The 24,025-nt window shown below is 47.2% G+C and overlaps 2 protein-coding genes and 1 pseudogene across 3 annotated transcripts in view; 2 read left to right on the forward strand and 1 right to left on the reverse strand.

Annotated features, from left to right (window-relative positions):
• Positions 1-1,732: 1,732 nt before the first annotated feature.
• LOC144484497 (uncharacterized) overlaps positions 1,733-24,025 on the forward strand; it is a 47,445-nt gene continuing 25,152 nt past the window's right edge. Inside the window, 1 exon segment of the mRNA XM_078203016.1 lies at positions 1,733-2,892. Coding sequence (XP_078059142.1) covers positions 1,984-2,892 — 909 coding nt within the window. The 5' untranslated portion in view covers positions 1,733-1,983.
• LOC144484510 (uncharacterized) lies at positions 4,238-8,961 on the forward strand. Its single transcript, XM_078203030.1, has 2 exons — positions 4,238-4,294; positions 6,239-8,961. Exon 2 carries the CDS (start codon positions 6,588-6,590, stop codon positions 7,866-7,868), a length of 1,281 nt encoding a protein of 426 aa, XP_078059156.1. The 5' UTR covers positions 4,238-4,294; positions 6,239-6,587; the 3' UTR covers positions 7,869-8,961.
• The window catches only part of LOC144484511 (uncharacterized), a 31,638-nt pseudogene continuing 16,958 nt past the window's right edge, over positions 9,346-24,025 (reverse strand). Inside the window, exon 2 of the transcript XR_013496090.1 lies at positions 9,346-14,483. The product of XR_013496090.1 is annotated as an uncharacterized LOC144484511 (transcript). The remainder of the gene's footprint in view (positions 14,484-24,025) is intronic.

Here is a 24,025-nt window from a genome sequence, read left to right on the forward strand (position 1 = left end):
ATCCTTTCTATAATAGGGTGACCAGAATTACACACAGTATTCCAAGTGTGGCCTTACCAATGTCTTGTCCCACTTCAACAAGACATTCCAACTCCTGTATTCAGTGTTCTGACCGATGAAACCAGGCATGCCGAATGCCTTCTTCACCATTCTGTCCACCTGTGACTCCATTTTCAAGGAGCTATGAACATGTACCCCAAGATCTCTTTGTTCTGTAACTCTCCCCAATGCCCTACCATTAACTGAGTAAGTCCTGCCCTGGTTCAATCTACCAAAATGCATCACCTTGCATTTGTCTAAATTAAACTCCACCCGCAAGTGGTTCTGATGTTACAGAAAAATAACTTGGCAATAATAGTCAATTACAGCAAATCAGAAACCAGGAATGTTTCTAATCCTTCATTGACGGACATATTCGCTAATTAAATCCTAGCTTTTCACCCTTTCGCATTCGATGAAAAATTGACTCCTGCTAATCTTTTATTTGCATAGCATATCCCCATATCTCGCCTTTGGTATTTGTTATGGAGAAATCTGGCCTTGCTCACCCTCTGGTGAAGGCCGAAAAGCAGAATGTTCTGGGGCCTACGCAGGTGAAGATTAGCCTGTTCATGCTGAAATAGCAGACACTGACTCCTTTGAAGGTCTGCAAGCCGATAAACATTTTCACTCGCTGTTAAAGAGAAGGCAGGAAACTTTAATCTGAGCATTTCCACATAGTCAGCCCTGCTTCGTGCATGTGTTAGAGTGGGCCAAGGCTGAGGCAGCTGTCGTATATATATTTATAGAGAGAGAATAGATGAACATTTCGAGTCTGGATGACCCTTTGTCAGAACTCTGATGAAGGGCCATCCAGACTTTAAATGTTGGCTCCATTCTCTCTCCACAGATGCTGTCAGACCTGCTGACATTTTCCAGCATTTTCTGTTTTTGTTTCAGATTCCAGCATCCGCAATATTTTGCTTTTATATGTATTTATATATCCAAATGTGCTATGTTAACAAAATGGACAGTTACTAACCGAAACATAAAGCATCATGTGATTTAGCTGACTTGACCATATTCCTATAGTTATTCAGTCATTAAAGACACAGTCATGGAGCATTAAACTTGCCAAGCAGGGTCCCTTGTATCAGCACACAGGCCGCTGCTTTGTGAGACTGCGAGCAGAACAGACAAGTCAGAGATAAGAGTGTCTTGAGAAGAGAGATTCATTGTGAAGGATCAGGGACAGTTGATAAGATGTAGGAATTCTATGATTCTAATGAACATTCTTTCCTCTCTCATTTCCCAAAAGCTGTAAATCTCCATCCCACACACTCTCCCTCCATTCTCACTCTGCTGTATCTAATATTCACCCTCCCAGTTCTCCTGAAGGTGCTGATTGAGGCTGATTAACAGATCCATGCTCACTGCTTCCTGTCCTGGACACAGAAATCATAAGAAACAGGAGCTGCAGTTGGCCATTCAGCCCATCGAACTGCCTCAACCATTCATTGAGAATTGGCTGATCTACCACAGCATCATTTCCCACGCTATCCCCCAGATAGAGAGAGAATAGAGCCAATGTTTCGAGTCTGGAGAGAGGAAAGAATGTTCCATAGAAACTAGAATTGTGTGTTCTGAATTTCTATCCTGCACTGACACTGATGATCTCTGTAAACTTGTTTTACAGGATATTGAAAGAGGAATCACAGGCCGAAATCTCAAACGTTGTGTCTAGACCTGACAGAGTCATATTCCTTGGGACCTGAATATCATCGGCCTTTGAATCGAGGAGAAATGGTTGTCCGGTCTGATGACTTGAAAAGATTTCAAACATCAGTGTGACTGGAAAAGTGCCAACACACTGCCAGACTGGAGTGAGTGTGTTCCAGTGCACTGAGCTTGAACCAGTTACACAGCCTGAATAAATATCACACCATTCACAGCAGGGGTGTGGACGAGTCTTCAACTGAAGAGAGAGGCAAGGACACCTGCACCATGGAGAAACCATGGAAATGTGGGGACTGTGGGAAGAGATACAGATACCCATCTGATCTGGAAGCTCATCGGCGCAGCCACACTGGGGAGAGGCCATTTACTTGCTCTCACTGTGCGAAGGGATTCAGTCAGTTATCCAGCCTGCGGACACACCAGCGAGTTCACACTGGGGAGAGGCCATTCACCTGCTCTCAGTGTGAGAAGGGATTCACTGATTTATCCACCCTGCGGACACACCAGCGAGTTCACACTGGGGAGAGGCCGTTCACCTGCTCTCAGTGTGGGAAGGGGTTCAGTCGATTATCCAGCCTGCAGAGACACCAACGAGCTCACACTGGGGAGACACCATTCACCTGTTCTCAGTGTGGGAAGGAATTCACTCGGTCATCCAGCCTGCAGACACACCAGCGAGTTCACACTGGGGAGAGACCGTTCACCTGCTCTCAGTGTGGGGAGGGATTCACTCGGTCATCCAGCCTGCGGACACACCAGCGAGTTCATGCTGGGGAGAGGCCATTCACCTGCTCTCAGTGTGAGAAGGGATTCACTGATTTATCCACCCTGCAGAGACACCAGCGAGTTCACACTGGGGAGAGACCGTTCACCTGCTCTCAGTGTGGGAAGGGATTCACTGATTTATCCACCCTGCGGAGACACCAGCGAGTTCACACTGGGGAGTGGCCGTTCACCTGCTCTATGTGTGGGAAGGGGTTCAGTCAATTAGCTAAGCTGGAGACCCACCAGCGTGTTCACACTGGGGAGAGACCATTCACCTGCTCTCAGTGTGAGAAGGGATTCACTAGTTTATTCACCCTGCGGAGTCACCAGCGAGTTCACACTGGGGAGAGGCCGTTCACCTGCTCTCAGTGTGGGAAGGGATTCAGACTTTCATCCCAGCTGCTGAGACACCAACAAGTTCACAAGTGATTCCAGGGGTTGGATTCTGCTGTTATTGTTTCTGCTCTCAATTACAGGATTTCTGTAATTGATTTCTGTAATTTCTGTAATCTATTGTCTCTGCTCTCAATTACATCCAGGATTGCATTTTGTTCATTCTCACAGTTGGTCAATGGGGAGGGTCGGAGGGTTTCTTTCTGCTGGACTGGCCGGTCTCATGACTTTGCCTCCAGTGGGCTGATGCTCTTTGAGTCTTGTTGCAAATACCTGGTTTCAGATTTCACAAGGATCACAGAGTGACAGGGTGTTAGGAAGTTCAGAGATATTTCGTCAGCATTTCTGTTTGAAACCTTCCAATGCCCATCCAATTTCCTTTGTAATTGTTTATTGTCTCCACTTCCTCCACCCTCGTAGGCAGCGAGTACCAGGTCATTACCATTCGCTGCATCAAAATATTCTTCCTCACATCCCCCCTTCCTCTCTGACCCAAAACCATAAATCTGTGACCCCCTCATCCTTGTCCTGTCAGCTAATGGGAACAGCTTTTCTTTGTCCACCTTATCTAAACCTGTCAGAATCTTGTCCACCTCTATCAAATCTCCCCTCAACCTCCTTTGCTCCAAGGGGAAGAGCCCCAGCCTGACATTGACAATAAAGAACAAACTCACAGAATATGTTAATACCTGAAATCAAATGGGAATGTTGAATTTCTGTTTTAAAGAAATCATGAATATATTGTCCTGTACAATAAAGGGATTTGAATAACTCAGCTTGGGTGCAGTTGAATGAAATGTATCAATCTGGTATCCACCCACAGTCCCGAGGAAGTGTGGAATGTGTAGCTGGAAATCCCTCCCTAACAGCACTGTGGTGTACCTACACCTCAGGCATGATAGCAGTTCAGGAAGGCAGTGTTGGTGCTGATCGTGGGCGAGGCAGCGACAAACAGCCACATGTCCTGTTATAATTGTAAGTTTCAATCTGAAGCTCATTGGACAACTTCCGCATTGAGCAGGCCCGGGCGCCCGGACACGGGAGCCCCGCCCCCACCCTATATTCCCCCTCCCCCTGCACCTCTTCCAGCCACGGTTTCCAGGCAACCAGCTGGCGGTTCCGGCCAGAGCGAGAAGCCGCGCGGTGACTGCGCATGTCCAAGGGAGAGGGGAAGATGCGCGTGTTCGGGGGAACCAACCTTTTGACCTGCAGGCTGAGGTGTTGGCCAATGGAAAGTTGGAGGACCGGAAGTTCACTGGTCCTCCAGCCAATCAGAGCGCCCCCATTGTCTGAATGCGGAAGTGGACAATGAGCTTGTTCAGCTGCTCATTCCTGCCCAGCAAAGTTGCTGCTGCTGCTCTCTCTCAATGAAGATTGAGCTTCAGACAGACTCAAACTTCCTCCTGTCTCTCCAACATCTGTGAGTAAAATACTTTCTTTTCTCCCCCTTTCCATTCTTTTCTCATTCTGGGGGAAATTGGGGACTTGCAGCAACTGAAGGAAAAGGAAGTGAATCCAGGGAGGCTGCATACTCTGGAAAGGTTGGCCCAGGTCTCTCTCTCTCTCTCTTAAAGACATTTGCTCCCTCAGCTTGACACATTGATTTGTCTGGCTAAAAGGTCCCTTTCCTAGTGTTCACAATTAAAGGGCTGGTTTCCCCAGGAGAAGGCTGACATTTAAAAGAACAATAAATTAATATAGGACAGAGATATGCCTAGTGTTGTTATATTGTAGATTTGATATATTATTTATGGTTCTGTAACAAAGTACGTTTATTATTATTTCTCGTTTTGTAATGTAGCACTGAAGCAATGTTATATATTTTCATTCATCGAGTCATTACAGCGCAGAAGGAGTCCATTCAGTAACTCGAGTCCATGCTGACTCTCTGTAGAACAATCCAGTCAGTTCCATTCCCTTTCTATATTCCCGTTCCCCTGCAACTTTATTTCCTTCATGTGCCCATCTAATTTCTGAAATATATTAAAGGGGACAGTAAACTAATATCGGACAGAGACGTGTCTGATGTTTTTTTATTCATCCTTGGGACACGGGCATTGCCGGCTGGGCCAGCATTTATTGCCCATCCCTAATTCCCCTTGAACTGAGTGGCTCGCTCGGCCATTTCAGAAGCTGGTTGAGAGTCAACCACATTGCTGTGGCTCTGGAGTCACATGTAGGCCAGACTAGGTAAGGACGGCAGATTTCCTTCCCTAAAGCACATTAATGAACCAGATGGGTTTTTTGGTCAATCGACAATGGTTTCATGGTCATCAGTAGATTCTTAATTCTAGATTTTGTTTTTAAATTCAAATTCCACCATTTGTTGTGGCGGGATTCGAACCTGGGTCCCCATTAGCTAAGTTTCTGGATTAATAGTCTAGTGATAATACCACGAGGCTTTCAGCTCCCCTGTTGTTATATGGGACAGATTAGATATATTATTTATAGCTCTGTAATAAAATACACTTATTATATCTGGCTGTGTAATTTTGGACTGCAGCTATATTATATATTTCCAACAATCTCTTCCCTCAGAGAATTGTTAGTATCTAGATTTCTCTTCCATAGGGACCAGTGGAGGGATTGAATATATTCAAGGATGAGTTGGACAGTTTGTGAATGACAAGGGAGTCAATAATTATTGGGAACGGGCTGGAAAATGGAGAGAAAGCTCAGATGAGGAAGGATTTCATCACTGAAGGATGTGGTGATGTTTTGGATTCTCTACCCCAGAGGACGATAGAGCCTCAGTCATCAAGAATTTTCAAGAGAGGGATTGATAGGTTTCTAGATATTGAAGATATCGATGGATATGGGGGACAGTGTGGGGAAAATAATGCAGAGGTAGATCAACCAATAATCTCAATGAATGGTTGAGCAGACTCGATGGGCCGAATGCTGACTGCAGCTCCTATTTGTTCTGATTTCTGTGCTGGACAGGAAGCAGTGAGCATGGATCTGTCAATCAGCCTCAATCAGCACCTTCAGGAGAATTGGGAGGGTGAATATTAGATGCAGCAGAGTGAGAATGGAGGGAGAGTGTGTGGGATGGAGATTCACAGCTTTTGGGGAATGAGAGGGGAAAGAATGTTCATTAGAATCATAGAATTGCTGCATCTTATCAACCGTCCCTGAGCTTTCACAATGAATCCCACTTCTGAGGACACCCTTATCTCTGACTTGTCTGTACTGCTGGCAGTCTCACAAAGCAGCTGCCTGTGTGCTGATACGGGAGGCCCTGCTGGGCAGGTTTAATGCTCCATGACTGTGTCTTTAATGAATGCTCCATAGAAACTAGAAATGTAGATTTGAATTTCGATCGTATTCTGAATTGCGATGTTTTTTCTAAATTGACTTACAGGATATTAGACGAGGAGAAATCAGACAGAAATCTCCAACATCACATCGAGATCTGACAGAGTGACTCGATTTCTTGGGATCTGAAATCATCGGCCTTTGAATCGAGCAGGAGAAATGTTTGTTTGGCCTCTTGGCTTCAAAAGATTGTAAACATCGCTGTGACTAGAAATGCACTGAGATACACACACCCGAGTGAGAGTGTTCCAGTGCACTGAGTGTGGAAAGAGCTTTAACCAGTTACACAGCCTGAAAATACATCGCAGCATTCACAGTGGGGAGAGACTGTACCCGTGTTCTGTGTGAGATTTAACTGATTGTTTAACCTGGAGAGTCACAAGGACACCCGCACCATGGAGAAACCGTGGAAATGTGGGAAGGGATTCAGGTTCCCATCTGAGCTGGAAATTCATCAACACAGTCACACTGGGGAGAGACCATTCACCTGCTCTGTGTGTGGGAAGGGATTCACTGACTTACCTAATCTGCAGAGACACCAACGAGTTCACACTCGGGAGAGGCCATTCACCTGCTCTGTGTGTGGGAAGGGATTCACTCAGTTATCCAGCCTGCAGAAACACAATCTCTCTCACACCAATGAGAGACCCTTTAAATGCTCTGACTGTGGGAGTGGTTTCAAAAGCTCTCGGGAACTGATGATCCACCAGCGCATTCACACCGAGGAGAGACCGTTCAGCTGCTCTCACTGCACAAAGAGATTTAGAACATCATCCCACCTGCGGGAGCACCAACGAGTTCACACCGGGGAGAGACTGTTCACCTGCTCGGTGTGTGGGAAGGGATTCACTCATTCATCAAACCTGTGCAGACACAATCTCACTCACAGCAATGAGAGACCCTTTAAATGCTCTGACTGTGGGAGCGGATTCAAAAGCTCTCATGGACTGATGTCCCACCAGCGCATTCACACTGAGGACAGACCGTTCAGCTGCTCTCACTGCACAAAGAGATTTAGAACTTCATCCGAACTGCGGAGACACCAGCGAGTTCACACCGCGGAGAGGCCGTTCCCCTGCTCTGTGTGTGGGAAGGGATTCAGTCAGTCATCCAGCCTGCAGAAACACAAAGCCACTCACTCCAATGAGAGACCATTTAAATGCTCTGACTGTGGGAATGGATTCAAAAGCTCTCAGGATCTGATGTCCCACCAGCGCATTCACACTGAGGAGAGACCGTTCAGCTGCTCTCACTGCACAAAGAGGTTTAGAACATCATACAGCCTGCTGAAACACCATCGAGTTCACACCGGGGAGAGACCATTCACCTGCTCGGTGTGTGGGAAGGGATTCACTACTTCATCCCACCTGCGCAGACACAAAGTCACTCACACTAATGAGAGACCGTTTAAATGCTCTGACTGTGGGAGCGGATTCAAAAGCTCTCAGGATCTGGTGTCCCACCAGCGCATTCACACTGAGGAGAGACCGTTCAGCTGCTCTCACTGCTCAAAGAGGTTTAAAAGGTCATCCAGCCTGAGGGAACATCAGCGAGTTCACACTGGGGAGAGACCATTCACCTGCTCTGTGTGTGGGAAGGGATTCACTACTTCATCCATCCTGCTGAGACACAAAGCCACTCACTCCAAGGAGAGACCCTTTAAATGCTGTGCCTGAGAGGCCGGCTTCAGAAGCTCTCAGGAACTGATGATCCCCGAGCACATTCACACCGGGGAGAGGACGTTCAGCTGCTCTCACTGTTCAAGGAGGTTTAGAATATCACCAACACTGCTGAAACACCAGTGAGTTCACACCGGGGAGAAACCATTCACCTGCTCGGTGTGTGCGAAAGGATTTACTCAGTTATCCAGCCTGCCCAGACACAACATCATCACACCCAGGAGAGACTCTTTAAATGTGGGCGTGGCTTCAAAAGCTCTCGGGGACTCGTGTCCCACCAGTGAGTTCACACCAGGCAGAGGCTGGTCACCTGCTCTGACTGGGAAGGGATTCACTCAGTCAGCAAACTTGGTGAAACACCAGTGAGTTCACAAGTGATTACAGTTCTGGGATTATTCTTGTGAATCTTTCTTGCCCCTTCTCCAGTGCCTCTATTTCCTTTTTCTAAATGGAGATCACAAATAGAACGTAGAACAGTACAGCACAGGAACAGACCCTTCAGCTCACCATGTTGTGTCAAACATGATGCCAAATTAAACTATTCCTTTCTGCCTGCCCTTGGTCCATATTCCTCTATTCCTTGCATATTCATGTGCTTATTTAAAACCCCCTTAAACGCCCCTATCGTATCTGCCTCCACCACCATCCCTGGCAGCGTGTTCCAGACACCTACCACTCTCTGTGTAAAACAACCTACCTCTCACATCTCCTTTGAACTTTCCCCGTCTCACCTTAAGTGCATGCCCCCTGGTATTAGACATATCAACTCTGGGGGAAAAGATTCTATGTCTCTCATTTTATAGACTGCTATCAGGTCTCCCCTCACCCTCCACCGCTCTCGAGAAAACAACCCTCGTTTGTCAGTCGCTCACACCCTCCAGTCCAGGCAGCATCCTGGGAAACCTCTTCTGCACCCTCATCAAAACCTCTGCATCCTTTCTGTAATGTGGCGACCAGAATTGAACGCAATATTCTAAGCACGGCCCAAACAAACTTTTATAAAGCTGCAACATGGCATGCTGACTCTTGTACTCAATAAAGGCAAGCATGCCATATGCCTTCTTTAGTGACTAAATATTTGTGTGGCTAATTTCAGGGAGCTCTGGACTTGAACCCCAAGATCCCTCTGTACATTAACTGTATACTTATCCTTAATATTTGATCTCCCAAAGTGCAGCACCTCACACTTGCCCGGATTAAAATCCATCTGTCATTTCTCTGCTCATATCTGCAGCTGATCTACATCCCACTGTATCCTTTGACAGCCTTCTACACTATCTACAACTCCATCGAGCTTTGTGTCGTCTGCCAGCTTGCTAACCCACCCATCCACGTTTTCATTCAAGTCATTGATATATATCACAAATAGCGCAGGTCCCAGTACGGATCCCTGCAGAACACCACTAGTCATGGACCTCTAGCCAGAAAAACACCCTCCACCGCTATTCTCTGACTTCTATGGGCAAGTCAATTCTGAATCCAAGCGGCCAAGTCACCGTGAATCCCATGCATCTTAATCTTCTGGATGAGCCGACCATGAGGGACCTTGTCGAAAGCCTTACTAAAATCCATGTTCACAACATCCACTGCTCTACCCTCATCGATCACCTTCGTCACCTCCCCGATAAAATCGATCAAGTCAGTAAGATGTTGACGGTGCTCCCACTGCAGTCCTGTGATGAAAATATAGACTGGTTGGTGAAATGTAGATAACAGGTAGAATTGATATCTAATGAGGACTTTATACTTTAGAATTGAATACAGGGCTCATTGTTACTAACGGGGAAAGAAGGGTTAAAACCCTTACCCAGAACCCTTTTCACACACACGTGGACATCTCTGAATCTGACGCACACCAAATGGAACGTTACACAAGGGGCTGGAATTCACTGGAATTTCTTAACAACCTTTCAATAGAAATGTCCTGGTACCGACCGTGACAAAGGACACAACAGACAGCAAGAACCAGGAGAAACCTTTAACCCAGAGAATGTTAATCACCTTGTTCAGGACACCGGTGCCAGGCACAGGAGGATCCCAGGAAAAAAGGAACATTCAATTTCTGTCTGTTTCACAATTCTAAATGACTGATTCTTTAACATCGGAATGTTTAAAAACAGCATTGTGATATTCCAAGGTCAGTGTGTCTGGGAAAGGCGCACACTGATGTGTTTTTATTTTAAACAGGAGGATCCATTGAAAAGCAGCTCTGGACGATACGAGCACCTCCTGACCTTTCAATTCATTTCAAATCACCCATCACTTTCCGTGGAATATTCTTTATTCTTTCCTGGGATGTGGACACTGCTGGCAAAGCCCCAGCACACGTTGCTCAGCTCCTAATTGCCCCTGAACGGAGTGACTTGCTCAGCCATTTCAGAGGGGGAGTTAAGAGTCACCCACATCGCTGTGTGGGTCTGGATTCACATGTAGGCCAGACCGGGTAAGGATGGCAGATTTCCCTCCCTGATAGGGAGCATGAAGAGGGTGAACCGGACGGGTTTTTACAACAATGAATGATAGTTTCATGGTCACCGTTTCTGAGACTAACTTTATATAATTCCAGATTGATTCACTGGATTCAAATCCCACCAGCTGCCTGTCCCCAGATCCTTTGCTGGGTCTCTGCATTACTCGGCCAGCGACATTCCCACCACCTCCCCCTGAATGGAATATTCCACAGACCCTCAGTTAAACAGGAAGGAGAAAAGAGAAAGGCTTTGACCTTTGGATGACCTCATCACGAACTACAGAAACCTTAAAGCTGACCATTCTGTAAAAAATTTAAAACTTAATTTTTATAAAACACAGAGTAAGAAACAGGTGAAAAGTAACGATGGACGTTCCGACTGACATCAGAAACATTGATTGACCGGATAAACACTCACTACATCACAGAGCGATCCTCAACCATTAAAGAATTGACCCACAATAAGGAATGAGAGAGCCTTATAAAAAGGGGCAGGAGTTTACACAGAGAGGCAACACCCACAGCTGTTCAGGATGATGGAATTCAGTTCAGGAAGGGGATAAAGTGAGAAGCTTTTGTGATTCAAGGCAGAAGTATTGAACAATCTGGAATCAGTGCTTCTCGAGCTTGCTGACTCGCCGAACACTTCAATTAATCTCATCATAAAAACTCCCAGTGTAAATAACATGGATTTGACTGACAAATGTTGAAGTGTTGATTTGGACCCACAAGTTTTGACTTCCCATTTGAGCCTGGGGCACCTTTCTGTCTCTCTGTTGCTCATGTCAATGACAGTCAGGCGATGGAGCTGAGGGCTGAATTTAGCTGCAAATAACGGGGCCTGCGCCCCAGTTGGGAAACTGCCCTGGGCGTTGCACTAATAGAGAGACAGGAAGGTGCTGGAGAACTGACTGGGAAATGGGCCTCCAACCAATCAGGGCACCGGAGGAGGTGACCAGGGCTGATGGTGATGTGACCCCCGGGGTTCAGTGTCCCTGTGTCCAAAGCGGGGAGTCGCGGGAACAGGGTACAGAGGAGCTGAAGAGAAACCATTTGTGTCCAGAACATTGTGAACATCCCTTTACTCTGGTTGTCTTTGATCCTCAAGTCATTTTCTGTTTGTTTTAACCATGTTCTGTTTCATTAATAGACTTTTATCAGTAAAAATATTTGATTTTTCTGGACATTTCCTGATGAGATTGATGCACTTTAGAGAAAGTGGGTGAGAGGGGTTGGCAGGCTCTTTAACAGAAAGTGAGTCCCTCTAAGGTAATTGGCAAAGGAACCAGAGGGGGAGATGGGATTTTATTTTTGACTCAGCGATGTTAGAAAATGGGGTTCAGGGAGTCAATTAACCCTTTCTCCCCTTTTCCCAAACTCTGAAATGATTGCCAGTGATAACCCTTATTGGTGACAGTGGTTAGATTTTATTCAGTATCAATAAGAGCCGACACAGGCTAATGTCTGAGCAGTCGTATCAAAGTGCAGCAGCATTACCATTACACTCTGGGTAGAAGCAGCATCTCCACGGAAATACTCCCTGCTCTGCCCCAGATGCCATGGCACCAGTCAATGCAATATGTAAAACCTCGACAAATCTCTGTGCTCGGGAATCCCTTCTTATACTTTTTTACATCACAAAGTCTATGGAGACTGATTTAACCCAATCATTGCTCAGCTAACACGTGAACAGACCAATTACAAAACCTGTCATTGAACCATCTGTACCTGCCCAAGCCATGTCAAACTCTCAAACAATTGTCTTCCCACACTCCGTCCCTGGTACAGGGAGTCAGCATTCCCATGCCAAGCAGTGAAAACATGGTGGTCGTGACACCCAGGTGTCATCTAGGATTCAAGGCACTCCTGTATTCTCTGTCCTCTGGGAGCTGTTTATCTCCCTGTTCCCACAGAGCAAGTCGTCTGTTCTCAGCTCTGCTGGATTTCTGCTGAAGTTTGACCCCTTTTACACCTTTCGGATCAATAAAACATTTGGTTAATGAAGATCCAAACCACAATTTCCCATCCTGTCACCTGCCAACCATCCTTACCCAGAGCGTAATCACAACAGGAATAAAAACAGGAGAAGTGTACCAATCAAATTCAAAATCAATGCACAGCCAGTTATAGAATCTAATATAATATTCACTCATTAGCAAGAAAACCCAAAGTAGGGGGTCCCCCAGGATTCTTACAGTCCACACCTTGAGGGGGGAGAACTCTCTCTCTGACCCCTCACTCAATTTCAATCCGTTATTTTCCAGTTCTGTTCTGGCCCCGCCTGGGGTAACATCTACTTGATCTTTCCTACTACTGAAGGAGCACCGTGAGTTCTAGGTTACTTGTACATAAGGACAGATGCTTCAAGCAACAGATCAAGCATGGATGTAAAAGATTCTCCAGCTCTCTCTTTACCCCTATCTAAGTTGTGGACAGTTCTTACTCTGTGTTATTTCCCCCAAGTCCTTAATTGTCCCAATCTATAATATTATCCATTTTATTTTAATTTCACTCACTTTGTGTCCATGTGCAGTGTGTTTAATTGGACCCTGATTGTTTTGAACTCAGTTTCTCTCTGGAGTGTGTGTCAATGCCTTGATGATGTCACAATGTTGTCTCAATCCCCTGGCCACATGAACCATTTCATCTCCTGCAGTGTCTCAAGTAGCTGTGTGTGTTTGGGACCCGCTCTTCACTCCATCTCACCATGAATTTAGACTTGTTATTTTTCACATGTAACGAATCACATCTGCACACTCACTCCGGTGTCCCAAAATCATGTCACACATTCTTAACTCTCAGATGTGTTGATGAAAAGATCAAAGTGAGTGTCTGTCTTTCTTTCTCCCCCTGTTATGGTGCTGATATTTCATGTAGGGGCCGGGCTTTCAAACAAAGTTCATGGACAAAGTTGTAAATATCTCCCAGAGAAAGTGATCAACTTATTCATCCCATCTATCCCATCCCATTCCAGACTTTCACTAGACTGTAGGTGGATACCAGATTGATATATTCCATTCAACCACTCCCAAGGTGAGTTATTCCAATTCCTTTATTGTCCAGGACAATATATTCACAATATCTTTAAAACAGAAATTAAACAATCCCATTTGATTTCAGGGATTAACATATTCTGTTAGTTTGTGCTTTATTGTCAATGTCAGGCTGGGGTTGTTCTCCTTGGAGCAAAGGAGGTTGAGGGGAGATTTGATAGAGGTGGACAAGCTTCTGACAGGTTTAGATAAGGTGGACAAAGAAAAGCTGTTCCCATTAGTTGATGAGACAAGGACGAGGGGGGACACAGATTTAAGGTTCTGGATCAGAGGCGCGGAGAGGAGGGGGGGCGGATGTGAGGAAGAATATTTTGAAGCAGTGAATGGTAATGACCTGGTGGAGGAAGTGGAGACAACAAACAATTACAAAGGAAATTGGATGGGCATCTGGGGGAGTTTCAAACAGAAATAGTGACTATCCCTTAACTTCCTAACACCCTGTCACTCTGTGATCCTTGTGAAATTTGAAACTAGGTATTCGCAACAAGACTCAAAGAGCATTAGCCCACTGGAGGCTGAGATCGGCCAGTCCAGCAGAAAGAAACCCTCTGACCCTTCCCATTGACCAACTGTGAGAATGAACAAAATGCAGTCCTGGATGTAATTGAGAGCAGAAACAATAACAGCAGAATCCAACCCCTGGAATCACTCGTGAACTTGCTGGTGTCTCAGCAGGGTGGATGAAACTCTGAATCCCTTCCCACACTGGGAGCAGGTGAACGGCCTCTCCCCAGTGTGAATTCGCTGGTGTGTCTGCAGGCTGGATAACTGAGTGAATCCGTTCCCACACTGAGAGCAGGTGAATGGTCTCTCCCCAGTGTGAACTCGCTGGTGTGTCTGCAGGTTAGATGAACAAGTGAATCCCTTCCCACACTGAGAGCAGGTGAACGGCCTCTCTCCAATGTGAACTCGCTGGTGTCTCTGCAGGCTGGATAACTGAATGAATCCCTTCCCACACTGAGAGCAGGTGAATGGCCTCTCCTCAGTGTGAACTCGCTGGTGTGTCTGCAGGTGGGATGACTGAGTGAATCCCTTCCCACATTGAGAGCAGGTGAATGGCCTCTCCCCAGTGTGAACTCGCTCGTGTGTCTGCAGGCTGGATAACTGAATGAATCCCTTCTCACACTGAGAGCAGGTGAATGGCCTCTCCCCAGTGTGAACTCGCTGGTGTGTCCGCAGGCTGGATAACTGAATGAATCCCTTCTCACACTGAGAGCAGATGAATGGTCTCTCCCCAGTGTGGCTGCGCCAATGAGCTGCCAGCAGAGATGGGGCTCTGTATCTTTTCCCACAGTCCACACATTTCCATGGTTTCTCCATGGTGCAGGTGTCCTTACCTCTCCCTTGGGTGGACAATTAGTTGAAACTTCGTCCACACACAGAACAAGATTACAGTCTCTACCCGCTGTGAATGGTGTGATATTTATTCAGACTGTGTAACTGGTTAAAGCTCTTTAGTCAGTGCATTGGAACACTCTCACTTAAGTGTGGCAGTGTGTCGATGCTTTTTCACTCACACTGACATTTCAAATCTTTTCAAATCGACAGACTGGACAATCATTTCTCCTTCTGGATTCAAATTCCGATGATATTGAGGTCCCAAGGAATATGATTCTGTCGCGTCTAGACGTGACGTTTGAGATTTCGGCCTGTGATTCCTCTTTCAATATCCTGTAAAATGAGTTTACAAAAGTCATCAGTGTCAGTACAGGATAGAAATTCAGAACAGACAATTTCTATGGAACATTCTTTCCTCTCTCATTCCCCAAAAGCTGTAAATCTCCATCCCACATACTCTCTCCCCATTCTCAGCAGGTCTGGCAGCATCTGTATGGAGAGAAAAGAACTGATGTTTCAGAGCTTTGACAAAGGGTCATCTAGACAAGAAACATCAGCTCTTTTCTCTCCTTACAGATGCTGCTAGAACTGCTGAGATTTTCCAGCATTTTCTCTCGTGGTTTCAGATTCCAGCATCCGCAGTAATTTGCTTTTAAAAGGCTGCAGATACCTCCTCCCAAGTAACATGCGTGTGCCCAAGACATCACCACTTGTTTCCCTTATTTCTTTAGCACCCATGGTGCTCTCCGCAGTAAACACAGAGGAAAAGTATTCATTAAAAATCTCACCCATCTCCTGTGGCTCCACACACAGATGGCCATACTGATTTTTAAGGGGATCTATTCTCTCTCTAGCCACCGTCTTACTCTTAATATAGCTATAGAACCTCTTGGAATTTTCTTTAATCTTACCTGCCAGATCCATATCATACCCTCTTTTTGTCCTCCTGATTTCCCTCTTCAGTATTTTCTTACACTTTTTATAGTCAGAGTGATTCACTTGTCCCCGATTGCCTAAACCCAATGTATACTTCCTTCTTTTACCTCACCAGAGCCTCAATGTCCCTTGTCTGCCAGAGATCCCTAAATTTACCATTCTTTCCCTTCATCTTAACAGGAATATACTGCCCCTGGATTCTTGATATCACACTTTTAAAACCTCCCATTTGCCAGTCATTCCTTTCCCTTCAAACAAATTCACCTAATCGACATCTGCTAGATCCTGCCTAATGCCCACAAAAGTGGCCCTGCTCCAGTTTAGGGCCTTGACCTGTGGATCTGTCCTATTTTTTTCCAGAACTATTTTGAAACTATTGGTGCTCCCAATAGTGCTCCCTGACTGACACTTCAGTCACTTGCTCCACCTCATTTCTTAACTGTCTAATAGAAAGTGAGTCCAGGAATTGATAATGAAAAATAAGGAGCTGGGAGATGAATTGAACAAGTATTTTGCCTCGGTGTTCACAATAGAGGATACAGTTCAAACTCAGAAACAGCTGGAAATCAGAAAACAGAAGTGTGGGATGAACTCTGAAAAAGCACAATTCCCAGGGAATTCCCTGACTTGTCCTCGGGTCCTGCTGGGCTTCATTCTCGGGTCTTAACAGAGTGAGATAGTTGATGTGTTGTTCAATTTTATAAAATTCCCCATCGGGAATTGGATAAAGGGAAACTGGTGGATGCGCTGTACTTAGATTTCCAGAAGACATTTGATGAGGTGCCACATGAAAGGCTATTGCAGCAAATAAAAATTCATGCTGCGGGGATAACATATTGGCGTGGATAGAAGATTGGCTAACAGCAAACAGTGGGCAGAAATGGATCATTTTCTGGTTTAAGAGAGAGAGAAACCTGGGCCAACCTTTCCAGAGTCTGCACCCTCCCTGGATTCACTTCCTTTCCCTTCAGTTGCTGCAACTCCCCAATTTCCCCCAGAATTTGAGAAAAGAAATGGAAAGGGGGTTGAAAAGAAAGTGTTTTACTCACAGATGTTTGAGACAGGAGGAAGTTTGAGTCTGTCTGAAGATCAATCTTCATTCACACAAAGCCTGCGCTCTGATTGGCTGGAAGTCCAGAGTCCTTCCAGTCCTCCAACTCTTCCCATTGGTCAACACCTGATCATGAAGATCAGAGGGTGGGTTCTCCCCTGCACATGCGCAGCTTCCCCTCTCCCTCGCACATGCGCAGTCCCGGGCCGGGGGGGAGGGGGAGCTCACCGAGCAGCTTCTCGCTCTGGCCGGAGCCATCAGCCGGTTGCCTGGAAACCTTGGCTCGATGTGGTGTAGGGGGAGGGGAACAATGGGTGGGGGCGGGGCACCCGGGCCTGCACACTGGAACCCAGAGACGTCACCGCGGAGCGGAGTGATTCCTATTGGCTGACTCAGGCAGGGCTCTCTCGTGACGTCACAATGCGGAAGTTGTCCAAAGAGCTTCAGAGTGAAACTTCCTCCTCTGGGCAACATCTGGGAGGAAATCAATGTTTCCCCCTTTCCATTTATTTTCTCATTCTGGGGGAAATTGGGGACTTGCAGCAACTGAAGGGAATGAAGTGAATTCGGTCTGTGTATTCCACACATTTTTACTCCAGTAATGTCGACAAAGCTCGGCACAACATCGTGGGCCGAAGGGCCTGTTCTGTGGTGTACTGTTCTTTGTTCGATGTTCTGTGTTCTATTTATCTGTCTGGCAGCCTGCATGGAAATTTTCAGCTCTCTGCGTCCAGGGCAGGAAGCAGTGAGCATGGATCTGTCAATCACACATGAGGACGGCCTTAACCGGGATCTTGGGTTCATGTCACACTCCCTGTAATCCCCACGACTTGCCTGGGCTTGCAAAATCTCACTAACTGTCCTGGCTGGAGACAATACACATCTCTTTAACCTGTGCTTAACCGTCTCTCCACTCACCTTGTCTGTACCTTTAAGACTTGATTACCTGTAAAGACTCGCATTCCAACCATTATCTTGTAAATTGAGTTTGTGTCTTTATATGCCCTGTTTGTGAACAGAACTCCCACTCACCTGATGAAGGAGCAGCACTCCAAAAACTAGTGGCTTATGCAACTAAATAAACCTGTTGGATTTTAACCTGGTGTTGTGAGACTTCTTACTGTGCTTACCCCAGTCCAACGCCGGCATCTCCACACTCTGAGTGGAAACAGAGAGAAGTAGGAGAGGCGGAGGGGAGGAGAGAGATTTTATACATCTACAACTCAACAGGAACTTTGACAGAATTTCCAAACCCTGTGAACACCATCAGCTCCAAGTTCCTCTCCAACTCACACACCATCCTGACTTGTCTGACATCCAGTACTGAAAGAACAGAAATTTATTTCATATAAATACTGGGAAGACTGAACCCATTGTGTTCAGTCCCCACTACAAACTCCACTCCCTCGCCAACAACTTTATCTCTCCTCCTGGCAACTGTCTGAGGCTGAACCAGGCTGTTCACAACCAGGGTGAAATAGTTCATCCCAAGATGAGCTTCCAGCCACATGTCCACATCATCATCAAGACCACCTTCATTCATAGAAGCATTAATAGTAATTAATAATAATGAATAATAAAATACAGTGTAGAAGGAGGCCATTCAGCCCATCGAGCCTGCACCGACAACAATCCCATCCAGGCCCTATCCACATATTTACCTGTTAATCCCCCTGATACTAAGTGGCAATTTATCATGGCCAATCCGTCTAACCAGCACATCTTTGGACTGTGGAAGGAAACCGGAACACCCGGAGGAAAACCACACAGACACGGGGAGAATGAGGGCGGCACGGTAGCTCAGTGGTTAGCACTGCTGCTTCACAGCTCCAGGGTCCCGGGTTCGATTCCCGGCTCGGGTCACTGTCTGTGTGGAGTTTGCACGTTCTCCTCGTGTCTGCGTGGGTTTCCTCCGGGTGCTCCGGTTTCCTCCCACAGTCCAAAGATGTGCAGGTTAGGTTGATTGGCCAGGTTAAAAATTGCCCCGTGGAATCCTAAAATGCATAGGTTAGAGGGATTAGCGGGTAAATAGTGGGGGTAGGGCCTGGGTGGGATTGTGGTCGGTGCAGACTCGATGGGCCAAATGGCTTCCTTCTGCACTGGAGGGATTCTATGATTCTATGAATGTAGAAACTCTGCACAGACAGCGACCCGAGGCTGGAATTGAACCCGGGTCCCTGGCGCTGTTAGGCAGCTGCGCTAACCACTGTGCCACCGGGCCACATGTCAGTGTCATCGCCCGACCCCAGCCCAGTCTCAGCTCATCTGGAACCCTCATCCATTCCATTGTGACGTCACACTCTCACCCATTCCATTGTGATGTCACACCCTCACCAATTCCGTTGTGACGTCACACTCTCACCCATTCCGTTGTGACGTCATGCCCTCACCCATTCCATTGTGACGTCACACCCTCACCCATTCCGTTGTGACGTCACGCCCTCACCCATTCCATTGTGACGTCACACCCTCACCCATTCCATTGTGACGTCACACTCACCCATTCCATTGTGACGTCACACTCACCCATTCCATTGTGACATCAGGGCTTCACTCTCCAATCACAATCCCTGCCGGCCTCCCACATGCAGCCTCAATGGCGGCAGTCAGCCCGGGTCTAACACTACAAGCTGCCGCTCCATTTGGTACAAAGGGGGGGACCGGGAAGTTCATTTCCGGGGTTTGGGTTTGAACAACATGTTTACAAAGTCTCTCCACCCACCCGCCACATTTATCATTCCCCGCGCGCCGCCCTCTACCTCGCATTGATCTCGTTTCCAAGTTAAAACCGTCTGTCCGTTGCCATTACCTGCACTGCGCATGCTTCAGTCGCAGCCCGGCCCCGCCTCTCATTCACTCCGATTGGTTGGAGGACCAGCCGCTCTCGCTCGGTCCTCCACCCCGCCCCCTCTTCCTATTGGTTCAGAGTTGCTGTCAATCAGCCCCGGGCATTGTGATGTGGAGCATGCGCAGTCTCATTGCTGTCCTTGGCGCTTGTTTGTCCCGGAGAAGCGGAGTCAGCGTTAGGCGGTGGCTGGGAGGATTTGGAAACACTTTGTGGATCCGCAAACCCTTCAGAATCATTGTCAGCTCCCTGGTTTGCAGCTGCGGGGCTTCTCCCCCCCGGGAACAGGCCCAGGTTAACGGCCCCATCCTGGCTCAGCCACTGGAGGATGGTTCACATCAGAGGATGGGGGAGGGGGACAATAAATAAGAGGTTACACTTTGGCCTCAAATCAATGAGGACTCTGATCTCTGGGAAGGAAGGAAACCCTGGGAGGTGGGCGGGGAGGATTCACAAACACCCGCTGGAGGCACCAACACTCCCAATAAGAAGCTGCAGCTCCCTGCAGTGACCAGGAGAGAAAATAATTGATTTTATTTTCAATCTGTACAAAAGAGAACTGAACCCAGCCAGAATAGAAGGTGGGAGAAAAGATTTGTGAAGATATTTCACACTGGGTTTGCCAGGCTGACCAACTCTCTCAGAGAAAGTGAAAGGACATCCTTCATGAGTCTGTCGGAGCAGGTGAGCAGTATTGTGTGCGGTGCTGCTGGAAGTGCGAGGGTGGGCACGGGCTGGTTGGCAGCCAGAACAGTTGGAAGAGGGTGCTGCACACATCCATCTTATGGGTGAAACAGCGCCCATACACCATGCAGCCTGGCACAGTGGAGTCAAACACGGGACAATCCATTGAAATATGAGCTGGTTGGTCAGTGTGGGAGTTGGTGGCAGGACAGGAAAGAGGGAAAGTGTTCAGGATGAGGATTTACTGCTGCACAGGAACAAGTGAGGAAACGATGTTCCACAGAACATAGTTCCAAATTCCAGTATCCGCAGTGATTTGCTTTGATTCCAAATAAACTTATTGGACTTTAACCTGGTGTTCTGAGACTTCTTACTGTGCAAACTCCACATAGACAGTCACCCACCGCTGGAATCGAACCCAGACTCAGTGAGGCAGCAGTGCTAACCGCTGTGTCACAGTGAAGGGAGTTTGCCGCAAATTTCGGGTGATAACAATGAGCTGGATGTTGCTCAGAATGTGGAGCACTGCAGCAAAGTACAGAGAGACAGAGCAGCAAACTGGACTGAGAAATGGAGTCTGCAGACTGGAACTGGCAGCATGAGGAGAGGTTATTTAGTCTAACACCCACAGCAATCTACAACCCACCCCCATTACCGAGACAGTGAGACAGAGATTACAAACACTCACCAACACAGCTCCACTGAAACGTCCCAGGAAAAAGAGGGAATCTGTGGCAGTTCCTGTCCTGAAATAGTCCCAGGACTGTCACTCAAACCCCCAACCCGGCCCAGTTCACAGCTCAGCCTCTCAGCTTGCAGCTTCCTGCACCTTGAGCCAACCCTGCCCAGGTGTGGGAGGGATGTGGAACCACAGAGTGGGGGAAGGGGTGACCACCTGCGGTGCCCCAAATAGTTTCTCCTTCCCCTCCCCCTTGGCTCTCTAAGGTCTGAATGTGGATGTGTTGATGGACATTGCAGAGCCTCACTGAGCTTATCCTGGGTCACCCCCTCCCCCTGGGTTCAGTGTGTTCAGTTCGCTGCTTCTTTCCCTGCTGAACTTTCAGTTAATCAAAAACAGAAAGTGCTGGAAAACCTCAGCAGGTCTGATCGCATCTGTGATCATCCAGACTGGAAGCAGTAACTCCATTCTCTCTCCACAGATGCTGTCAGACCTGCTGAGATTTTCCAGCATTTTCTGTTTGTTTCAGATTCCAGCATCCGCAGTATTTTGCTTTTATCTTCATTTAAACAAACATTCTTTCATGGCCTTTACCCTCCGTGCTCCTTTCCAGAGCTTCCCACCTTCTGCTATTGTCCCTGACTCCCACATTAACTGTCATTCCTTCCCTTTATCCCGCTCACATCCCGCTCGAAACTCAGGCTCAGAGTTTTCCCGCCATCTCCCCGTCTCCCAGCTCCCACATGCCAACACCCGGAATCTCTAACCCAGCGGTTCCAGTTTGTCTGGTTTGAGTTCAGATTTGCCGCAGCACCGACAGGATTTCACTTCAAACCAGCCGGAACTGACTGCTCACAAATCCCAAAATGTTTCTCCAGCAGCCCGGGCTTGTTAGTGTTGTTTAAAGTCAGCGCCCAAATGCAGTTACTCTCCTCAGTTTAAAAAACTTATCCGTTTAATCCAAAGTATTATTCGCACCAGACATAAACACAAAATTGTGAACGTTACCCACCGCCCCCCCCCCCGCCCCCAACTCCCCCCGCCCCCCCCCCCCCCCCCTCCTCCCCCGCCCCCGCCCCCCCAACCAGACCCGAGCTGGGGTGTCCTGAGTAAGAGACATCTGTTTCGGGTGTGACAATTCTTACACATTCTCTGGTTGACATCAAACGGAAAACGCTGGAAATTGCCCCCATTACCGAGACAGTGAGACAGAGATTACAAACACTCACCAACACAGCTCCACTGAAATGTCCCAGGGAAAAGGGGGAATCTGTGGCAGTTCCTGTCCTGATATCGCCCCAGGATTGTCACTCAAACCCCCAACCCGGCCCAGTTCACAGCAAATTGCTGCTTTTGTCAAAAGGGTCACTTGGACTCGAAACCTCAGCTCTTTTTGTCTCCTTACAGATGCTGCCAGACCTGCTGAGATTTTCCAGCGTTTTCTCTTTTGGCTGGAAATACTCAACAAGTCAGGCAGCCTCTGTGGAGAGAGAAACAGACTCAATGTGACCTGTCATCGGAACTGGGAAATATAATATTATTTCTCGCAACTGAAAGAGACACTTTACAGCCTTCAGAACAAAATTGAGCTCAACAATTTTACACCACAATCTCTGCCCCCATTGTGATCTGTGTTTCGTTGCTGCTTTTTTCACCTCATTTCCCTCTTGTTTTCTTTACTTTACATTCAGACTATCGCTCACCGGCTATTCACACCTCATCCAGAACATCTTTTGTGTCTTTACTTGTTCAATTACCACTCGCTTTGGTCTTGGGCCGTGAAACATTTTGTCAGTTTGCAGATCTTTCATTTTGTTCTTCTCCACCTCCCTCTCTCAATTCTTCAGAGGTCAGTCTTTGACAAAGGGTCATCTGGACTCGAAACGTCAGCACTTTTCTCTCTTGACAAATGCCCGTGACCGCTGAAGTGCGTCATGGGCATTCAGCCTCTGATCTTTGGGTAAGCATTCTCCAAGGCGGCCTTCACGACACACGACAGCGCAGAGTCGCTGAGCAGAAACTGATAGCCAAGTTCCGCACACATGAGGACGGCCTAAACCGGGATGTTGGCTTTATGTCACACTGTCAGTAACCCCCACAGCTTGCCTCCTGGACTTGCTGGCTGTCCTGTCTGGAGACAATACACATCTCTTTAACCTGTGCTTAATGCTCCCTCCACTCACATTGTCTGTATGTTTAAGAACTGGTTGGCTGTTGAGATTTGCATTCTAATCAGTATTCTGTAACTTGATTTTGTGTCTCTGTGCCCTGTTTGAGAGCAGATTTCCACTCCATCTGACGAAGGAGCAGCGCTCCAAAAGCTAATGGTATTTGCTATCAAATAAACCTGTTGGACTTTAACCTGGTGTTGTTAAAACTGTTACTCTAAATATATCCCCACAGCTCCGGGTGGGAGTGGAATTGATGATTTCTTGACTGTCTGTCTGCACTGCTGCCTCACAGTGCCAGGGACCCGGGTTCAATTCCCAGCTTGGGTCACTGTCTGTATGGAGTCTGCACGTTCTCCCCGTGTCTGTGTGGGTTCCCTCCGGGTGCTCCAGTTTCCTCCCACCGTCTGAAAGATGCGCTATTTAGGTGCATTGACCCAAACAGGTGCTGGAGTGTGGCGACTAGGGGAATTTCACAGTAACTTCATTGCAGTGTTAATGTAAGCCTTACTTGTGACTAATAAATAAATTTAACTTTTAACTTTAATTTTGTGAACTCATAGAATCGTAGAATCTTACAGTGCAGAAGAAGGCCATTCAGCCCATCGAATCTGCACCAACCACAATCCCACCCAGGCCCTATCCCCGTAACACCACATATTTAACCTGCTAATCCTCCTAACACTGGGGTCAATTTTGCATGGCCAGTCAACCTAAGCAGCACATCTTTGGACTGTGGGAGGAAACCGGAGCACCCGGAGGAAACCCACGCAGACACAGGGAGAATGTGCAGACTCTGCACAGACAGTGACCCAAGCCAGGAATTGAACTCAGGTCCCTGGCGCTGTGAGGCAGTAGTGCTAACCGCTGTGCCACCATGCCGCCCTCATCTCCTTGAACAAATAGTAAATTGTAGAGATTATAAAGTTT

This window comes from Mustelus asterias, unplaced genomic scaffold (genome assembly GCF_964213995.1).
Source record: "Mustelus asterias unplaced genomic scaffold, sMusAst1.hap1.1 HAP1_SCAFFOLD_113, whole genome shotgun sequence".
Taxonomy (NCBI): domain Eukaryota; kingdom Metazoa; phylum Chordata; class Chondrichthyes; order Carcharhiniformes; family Triakidae; genus Mustelus; species Mustelus asterias.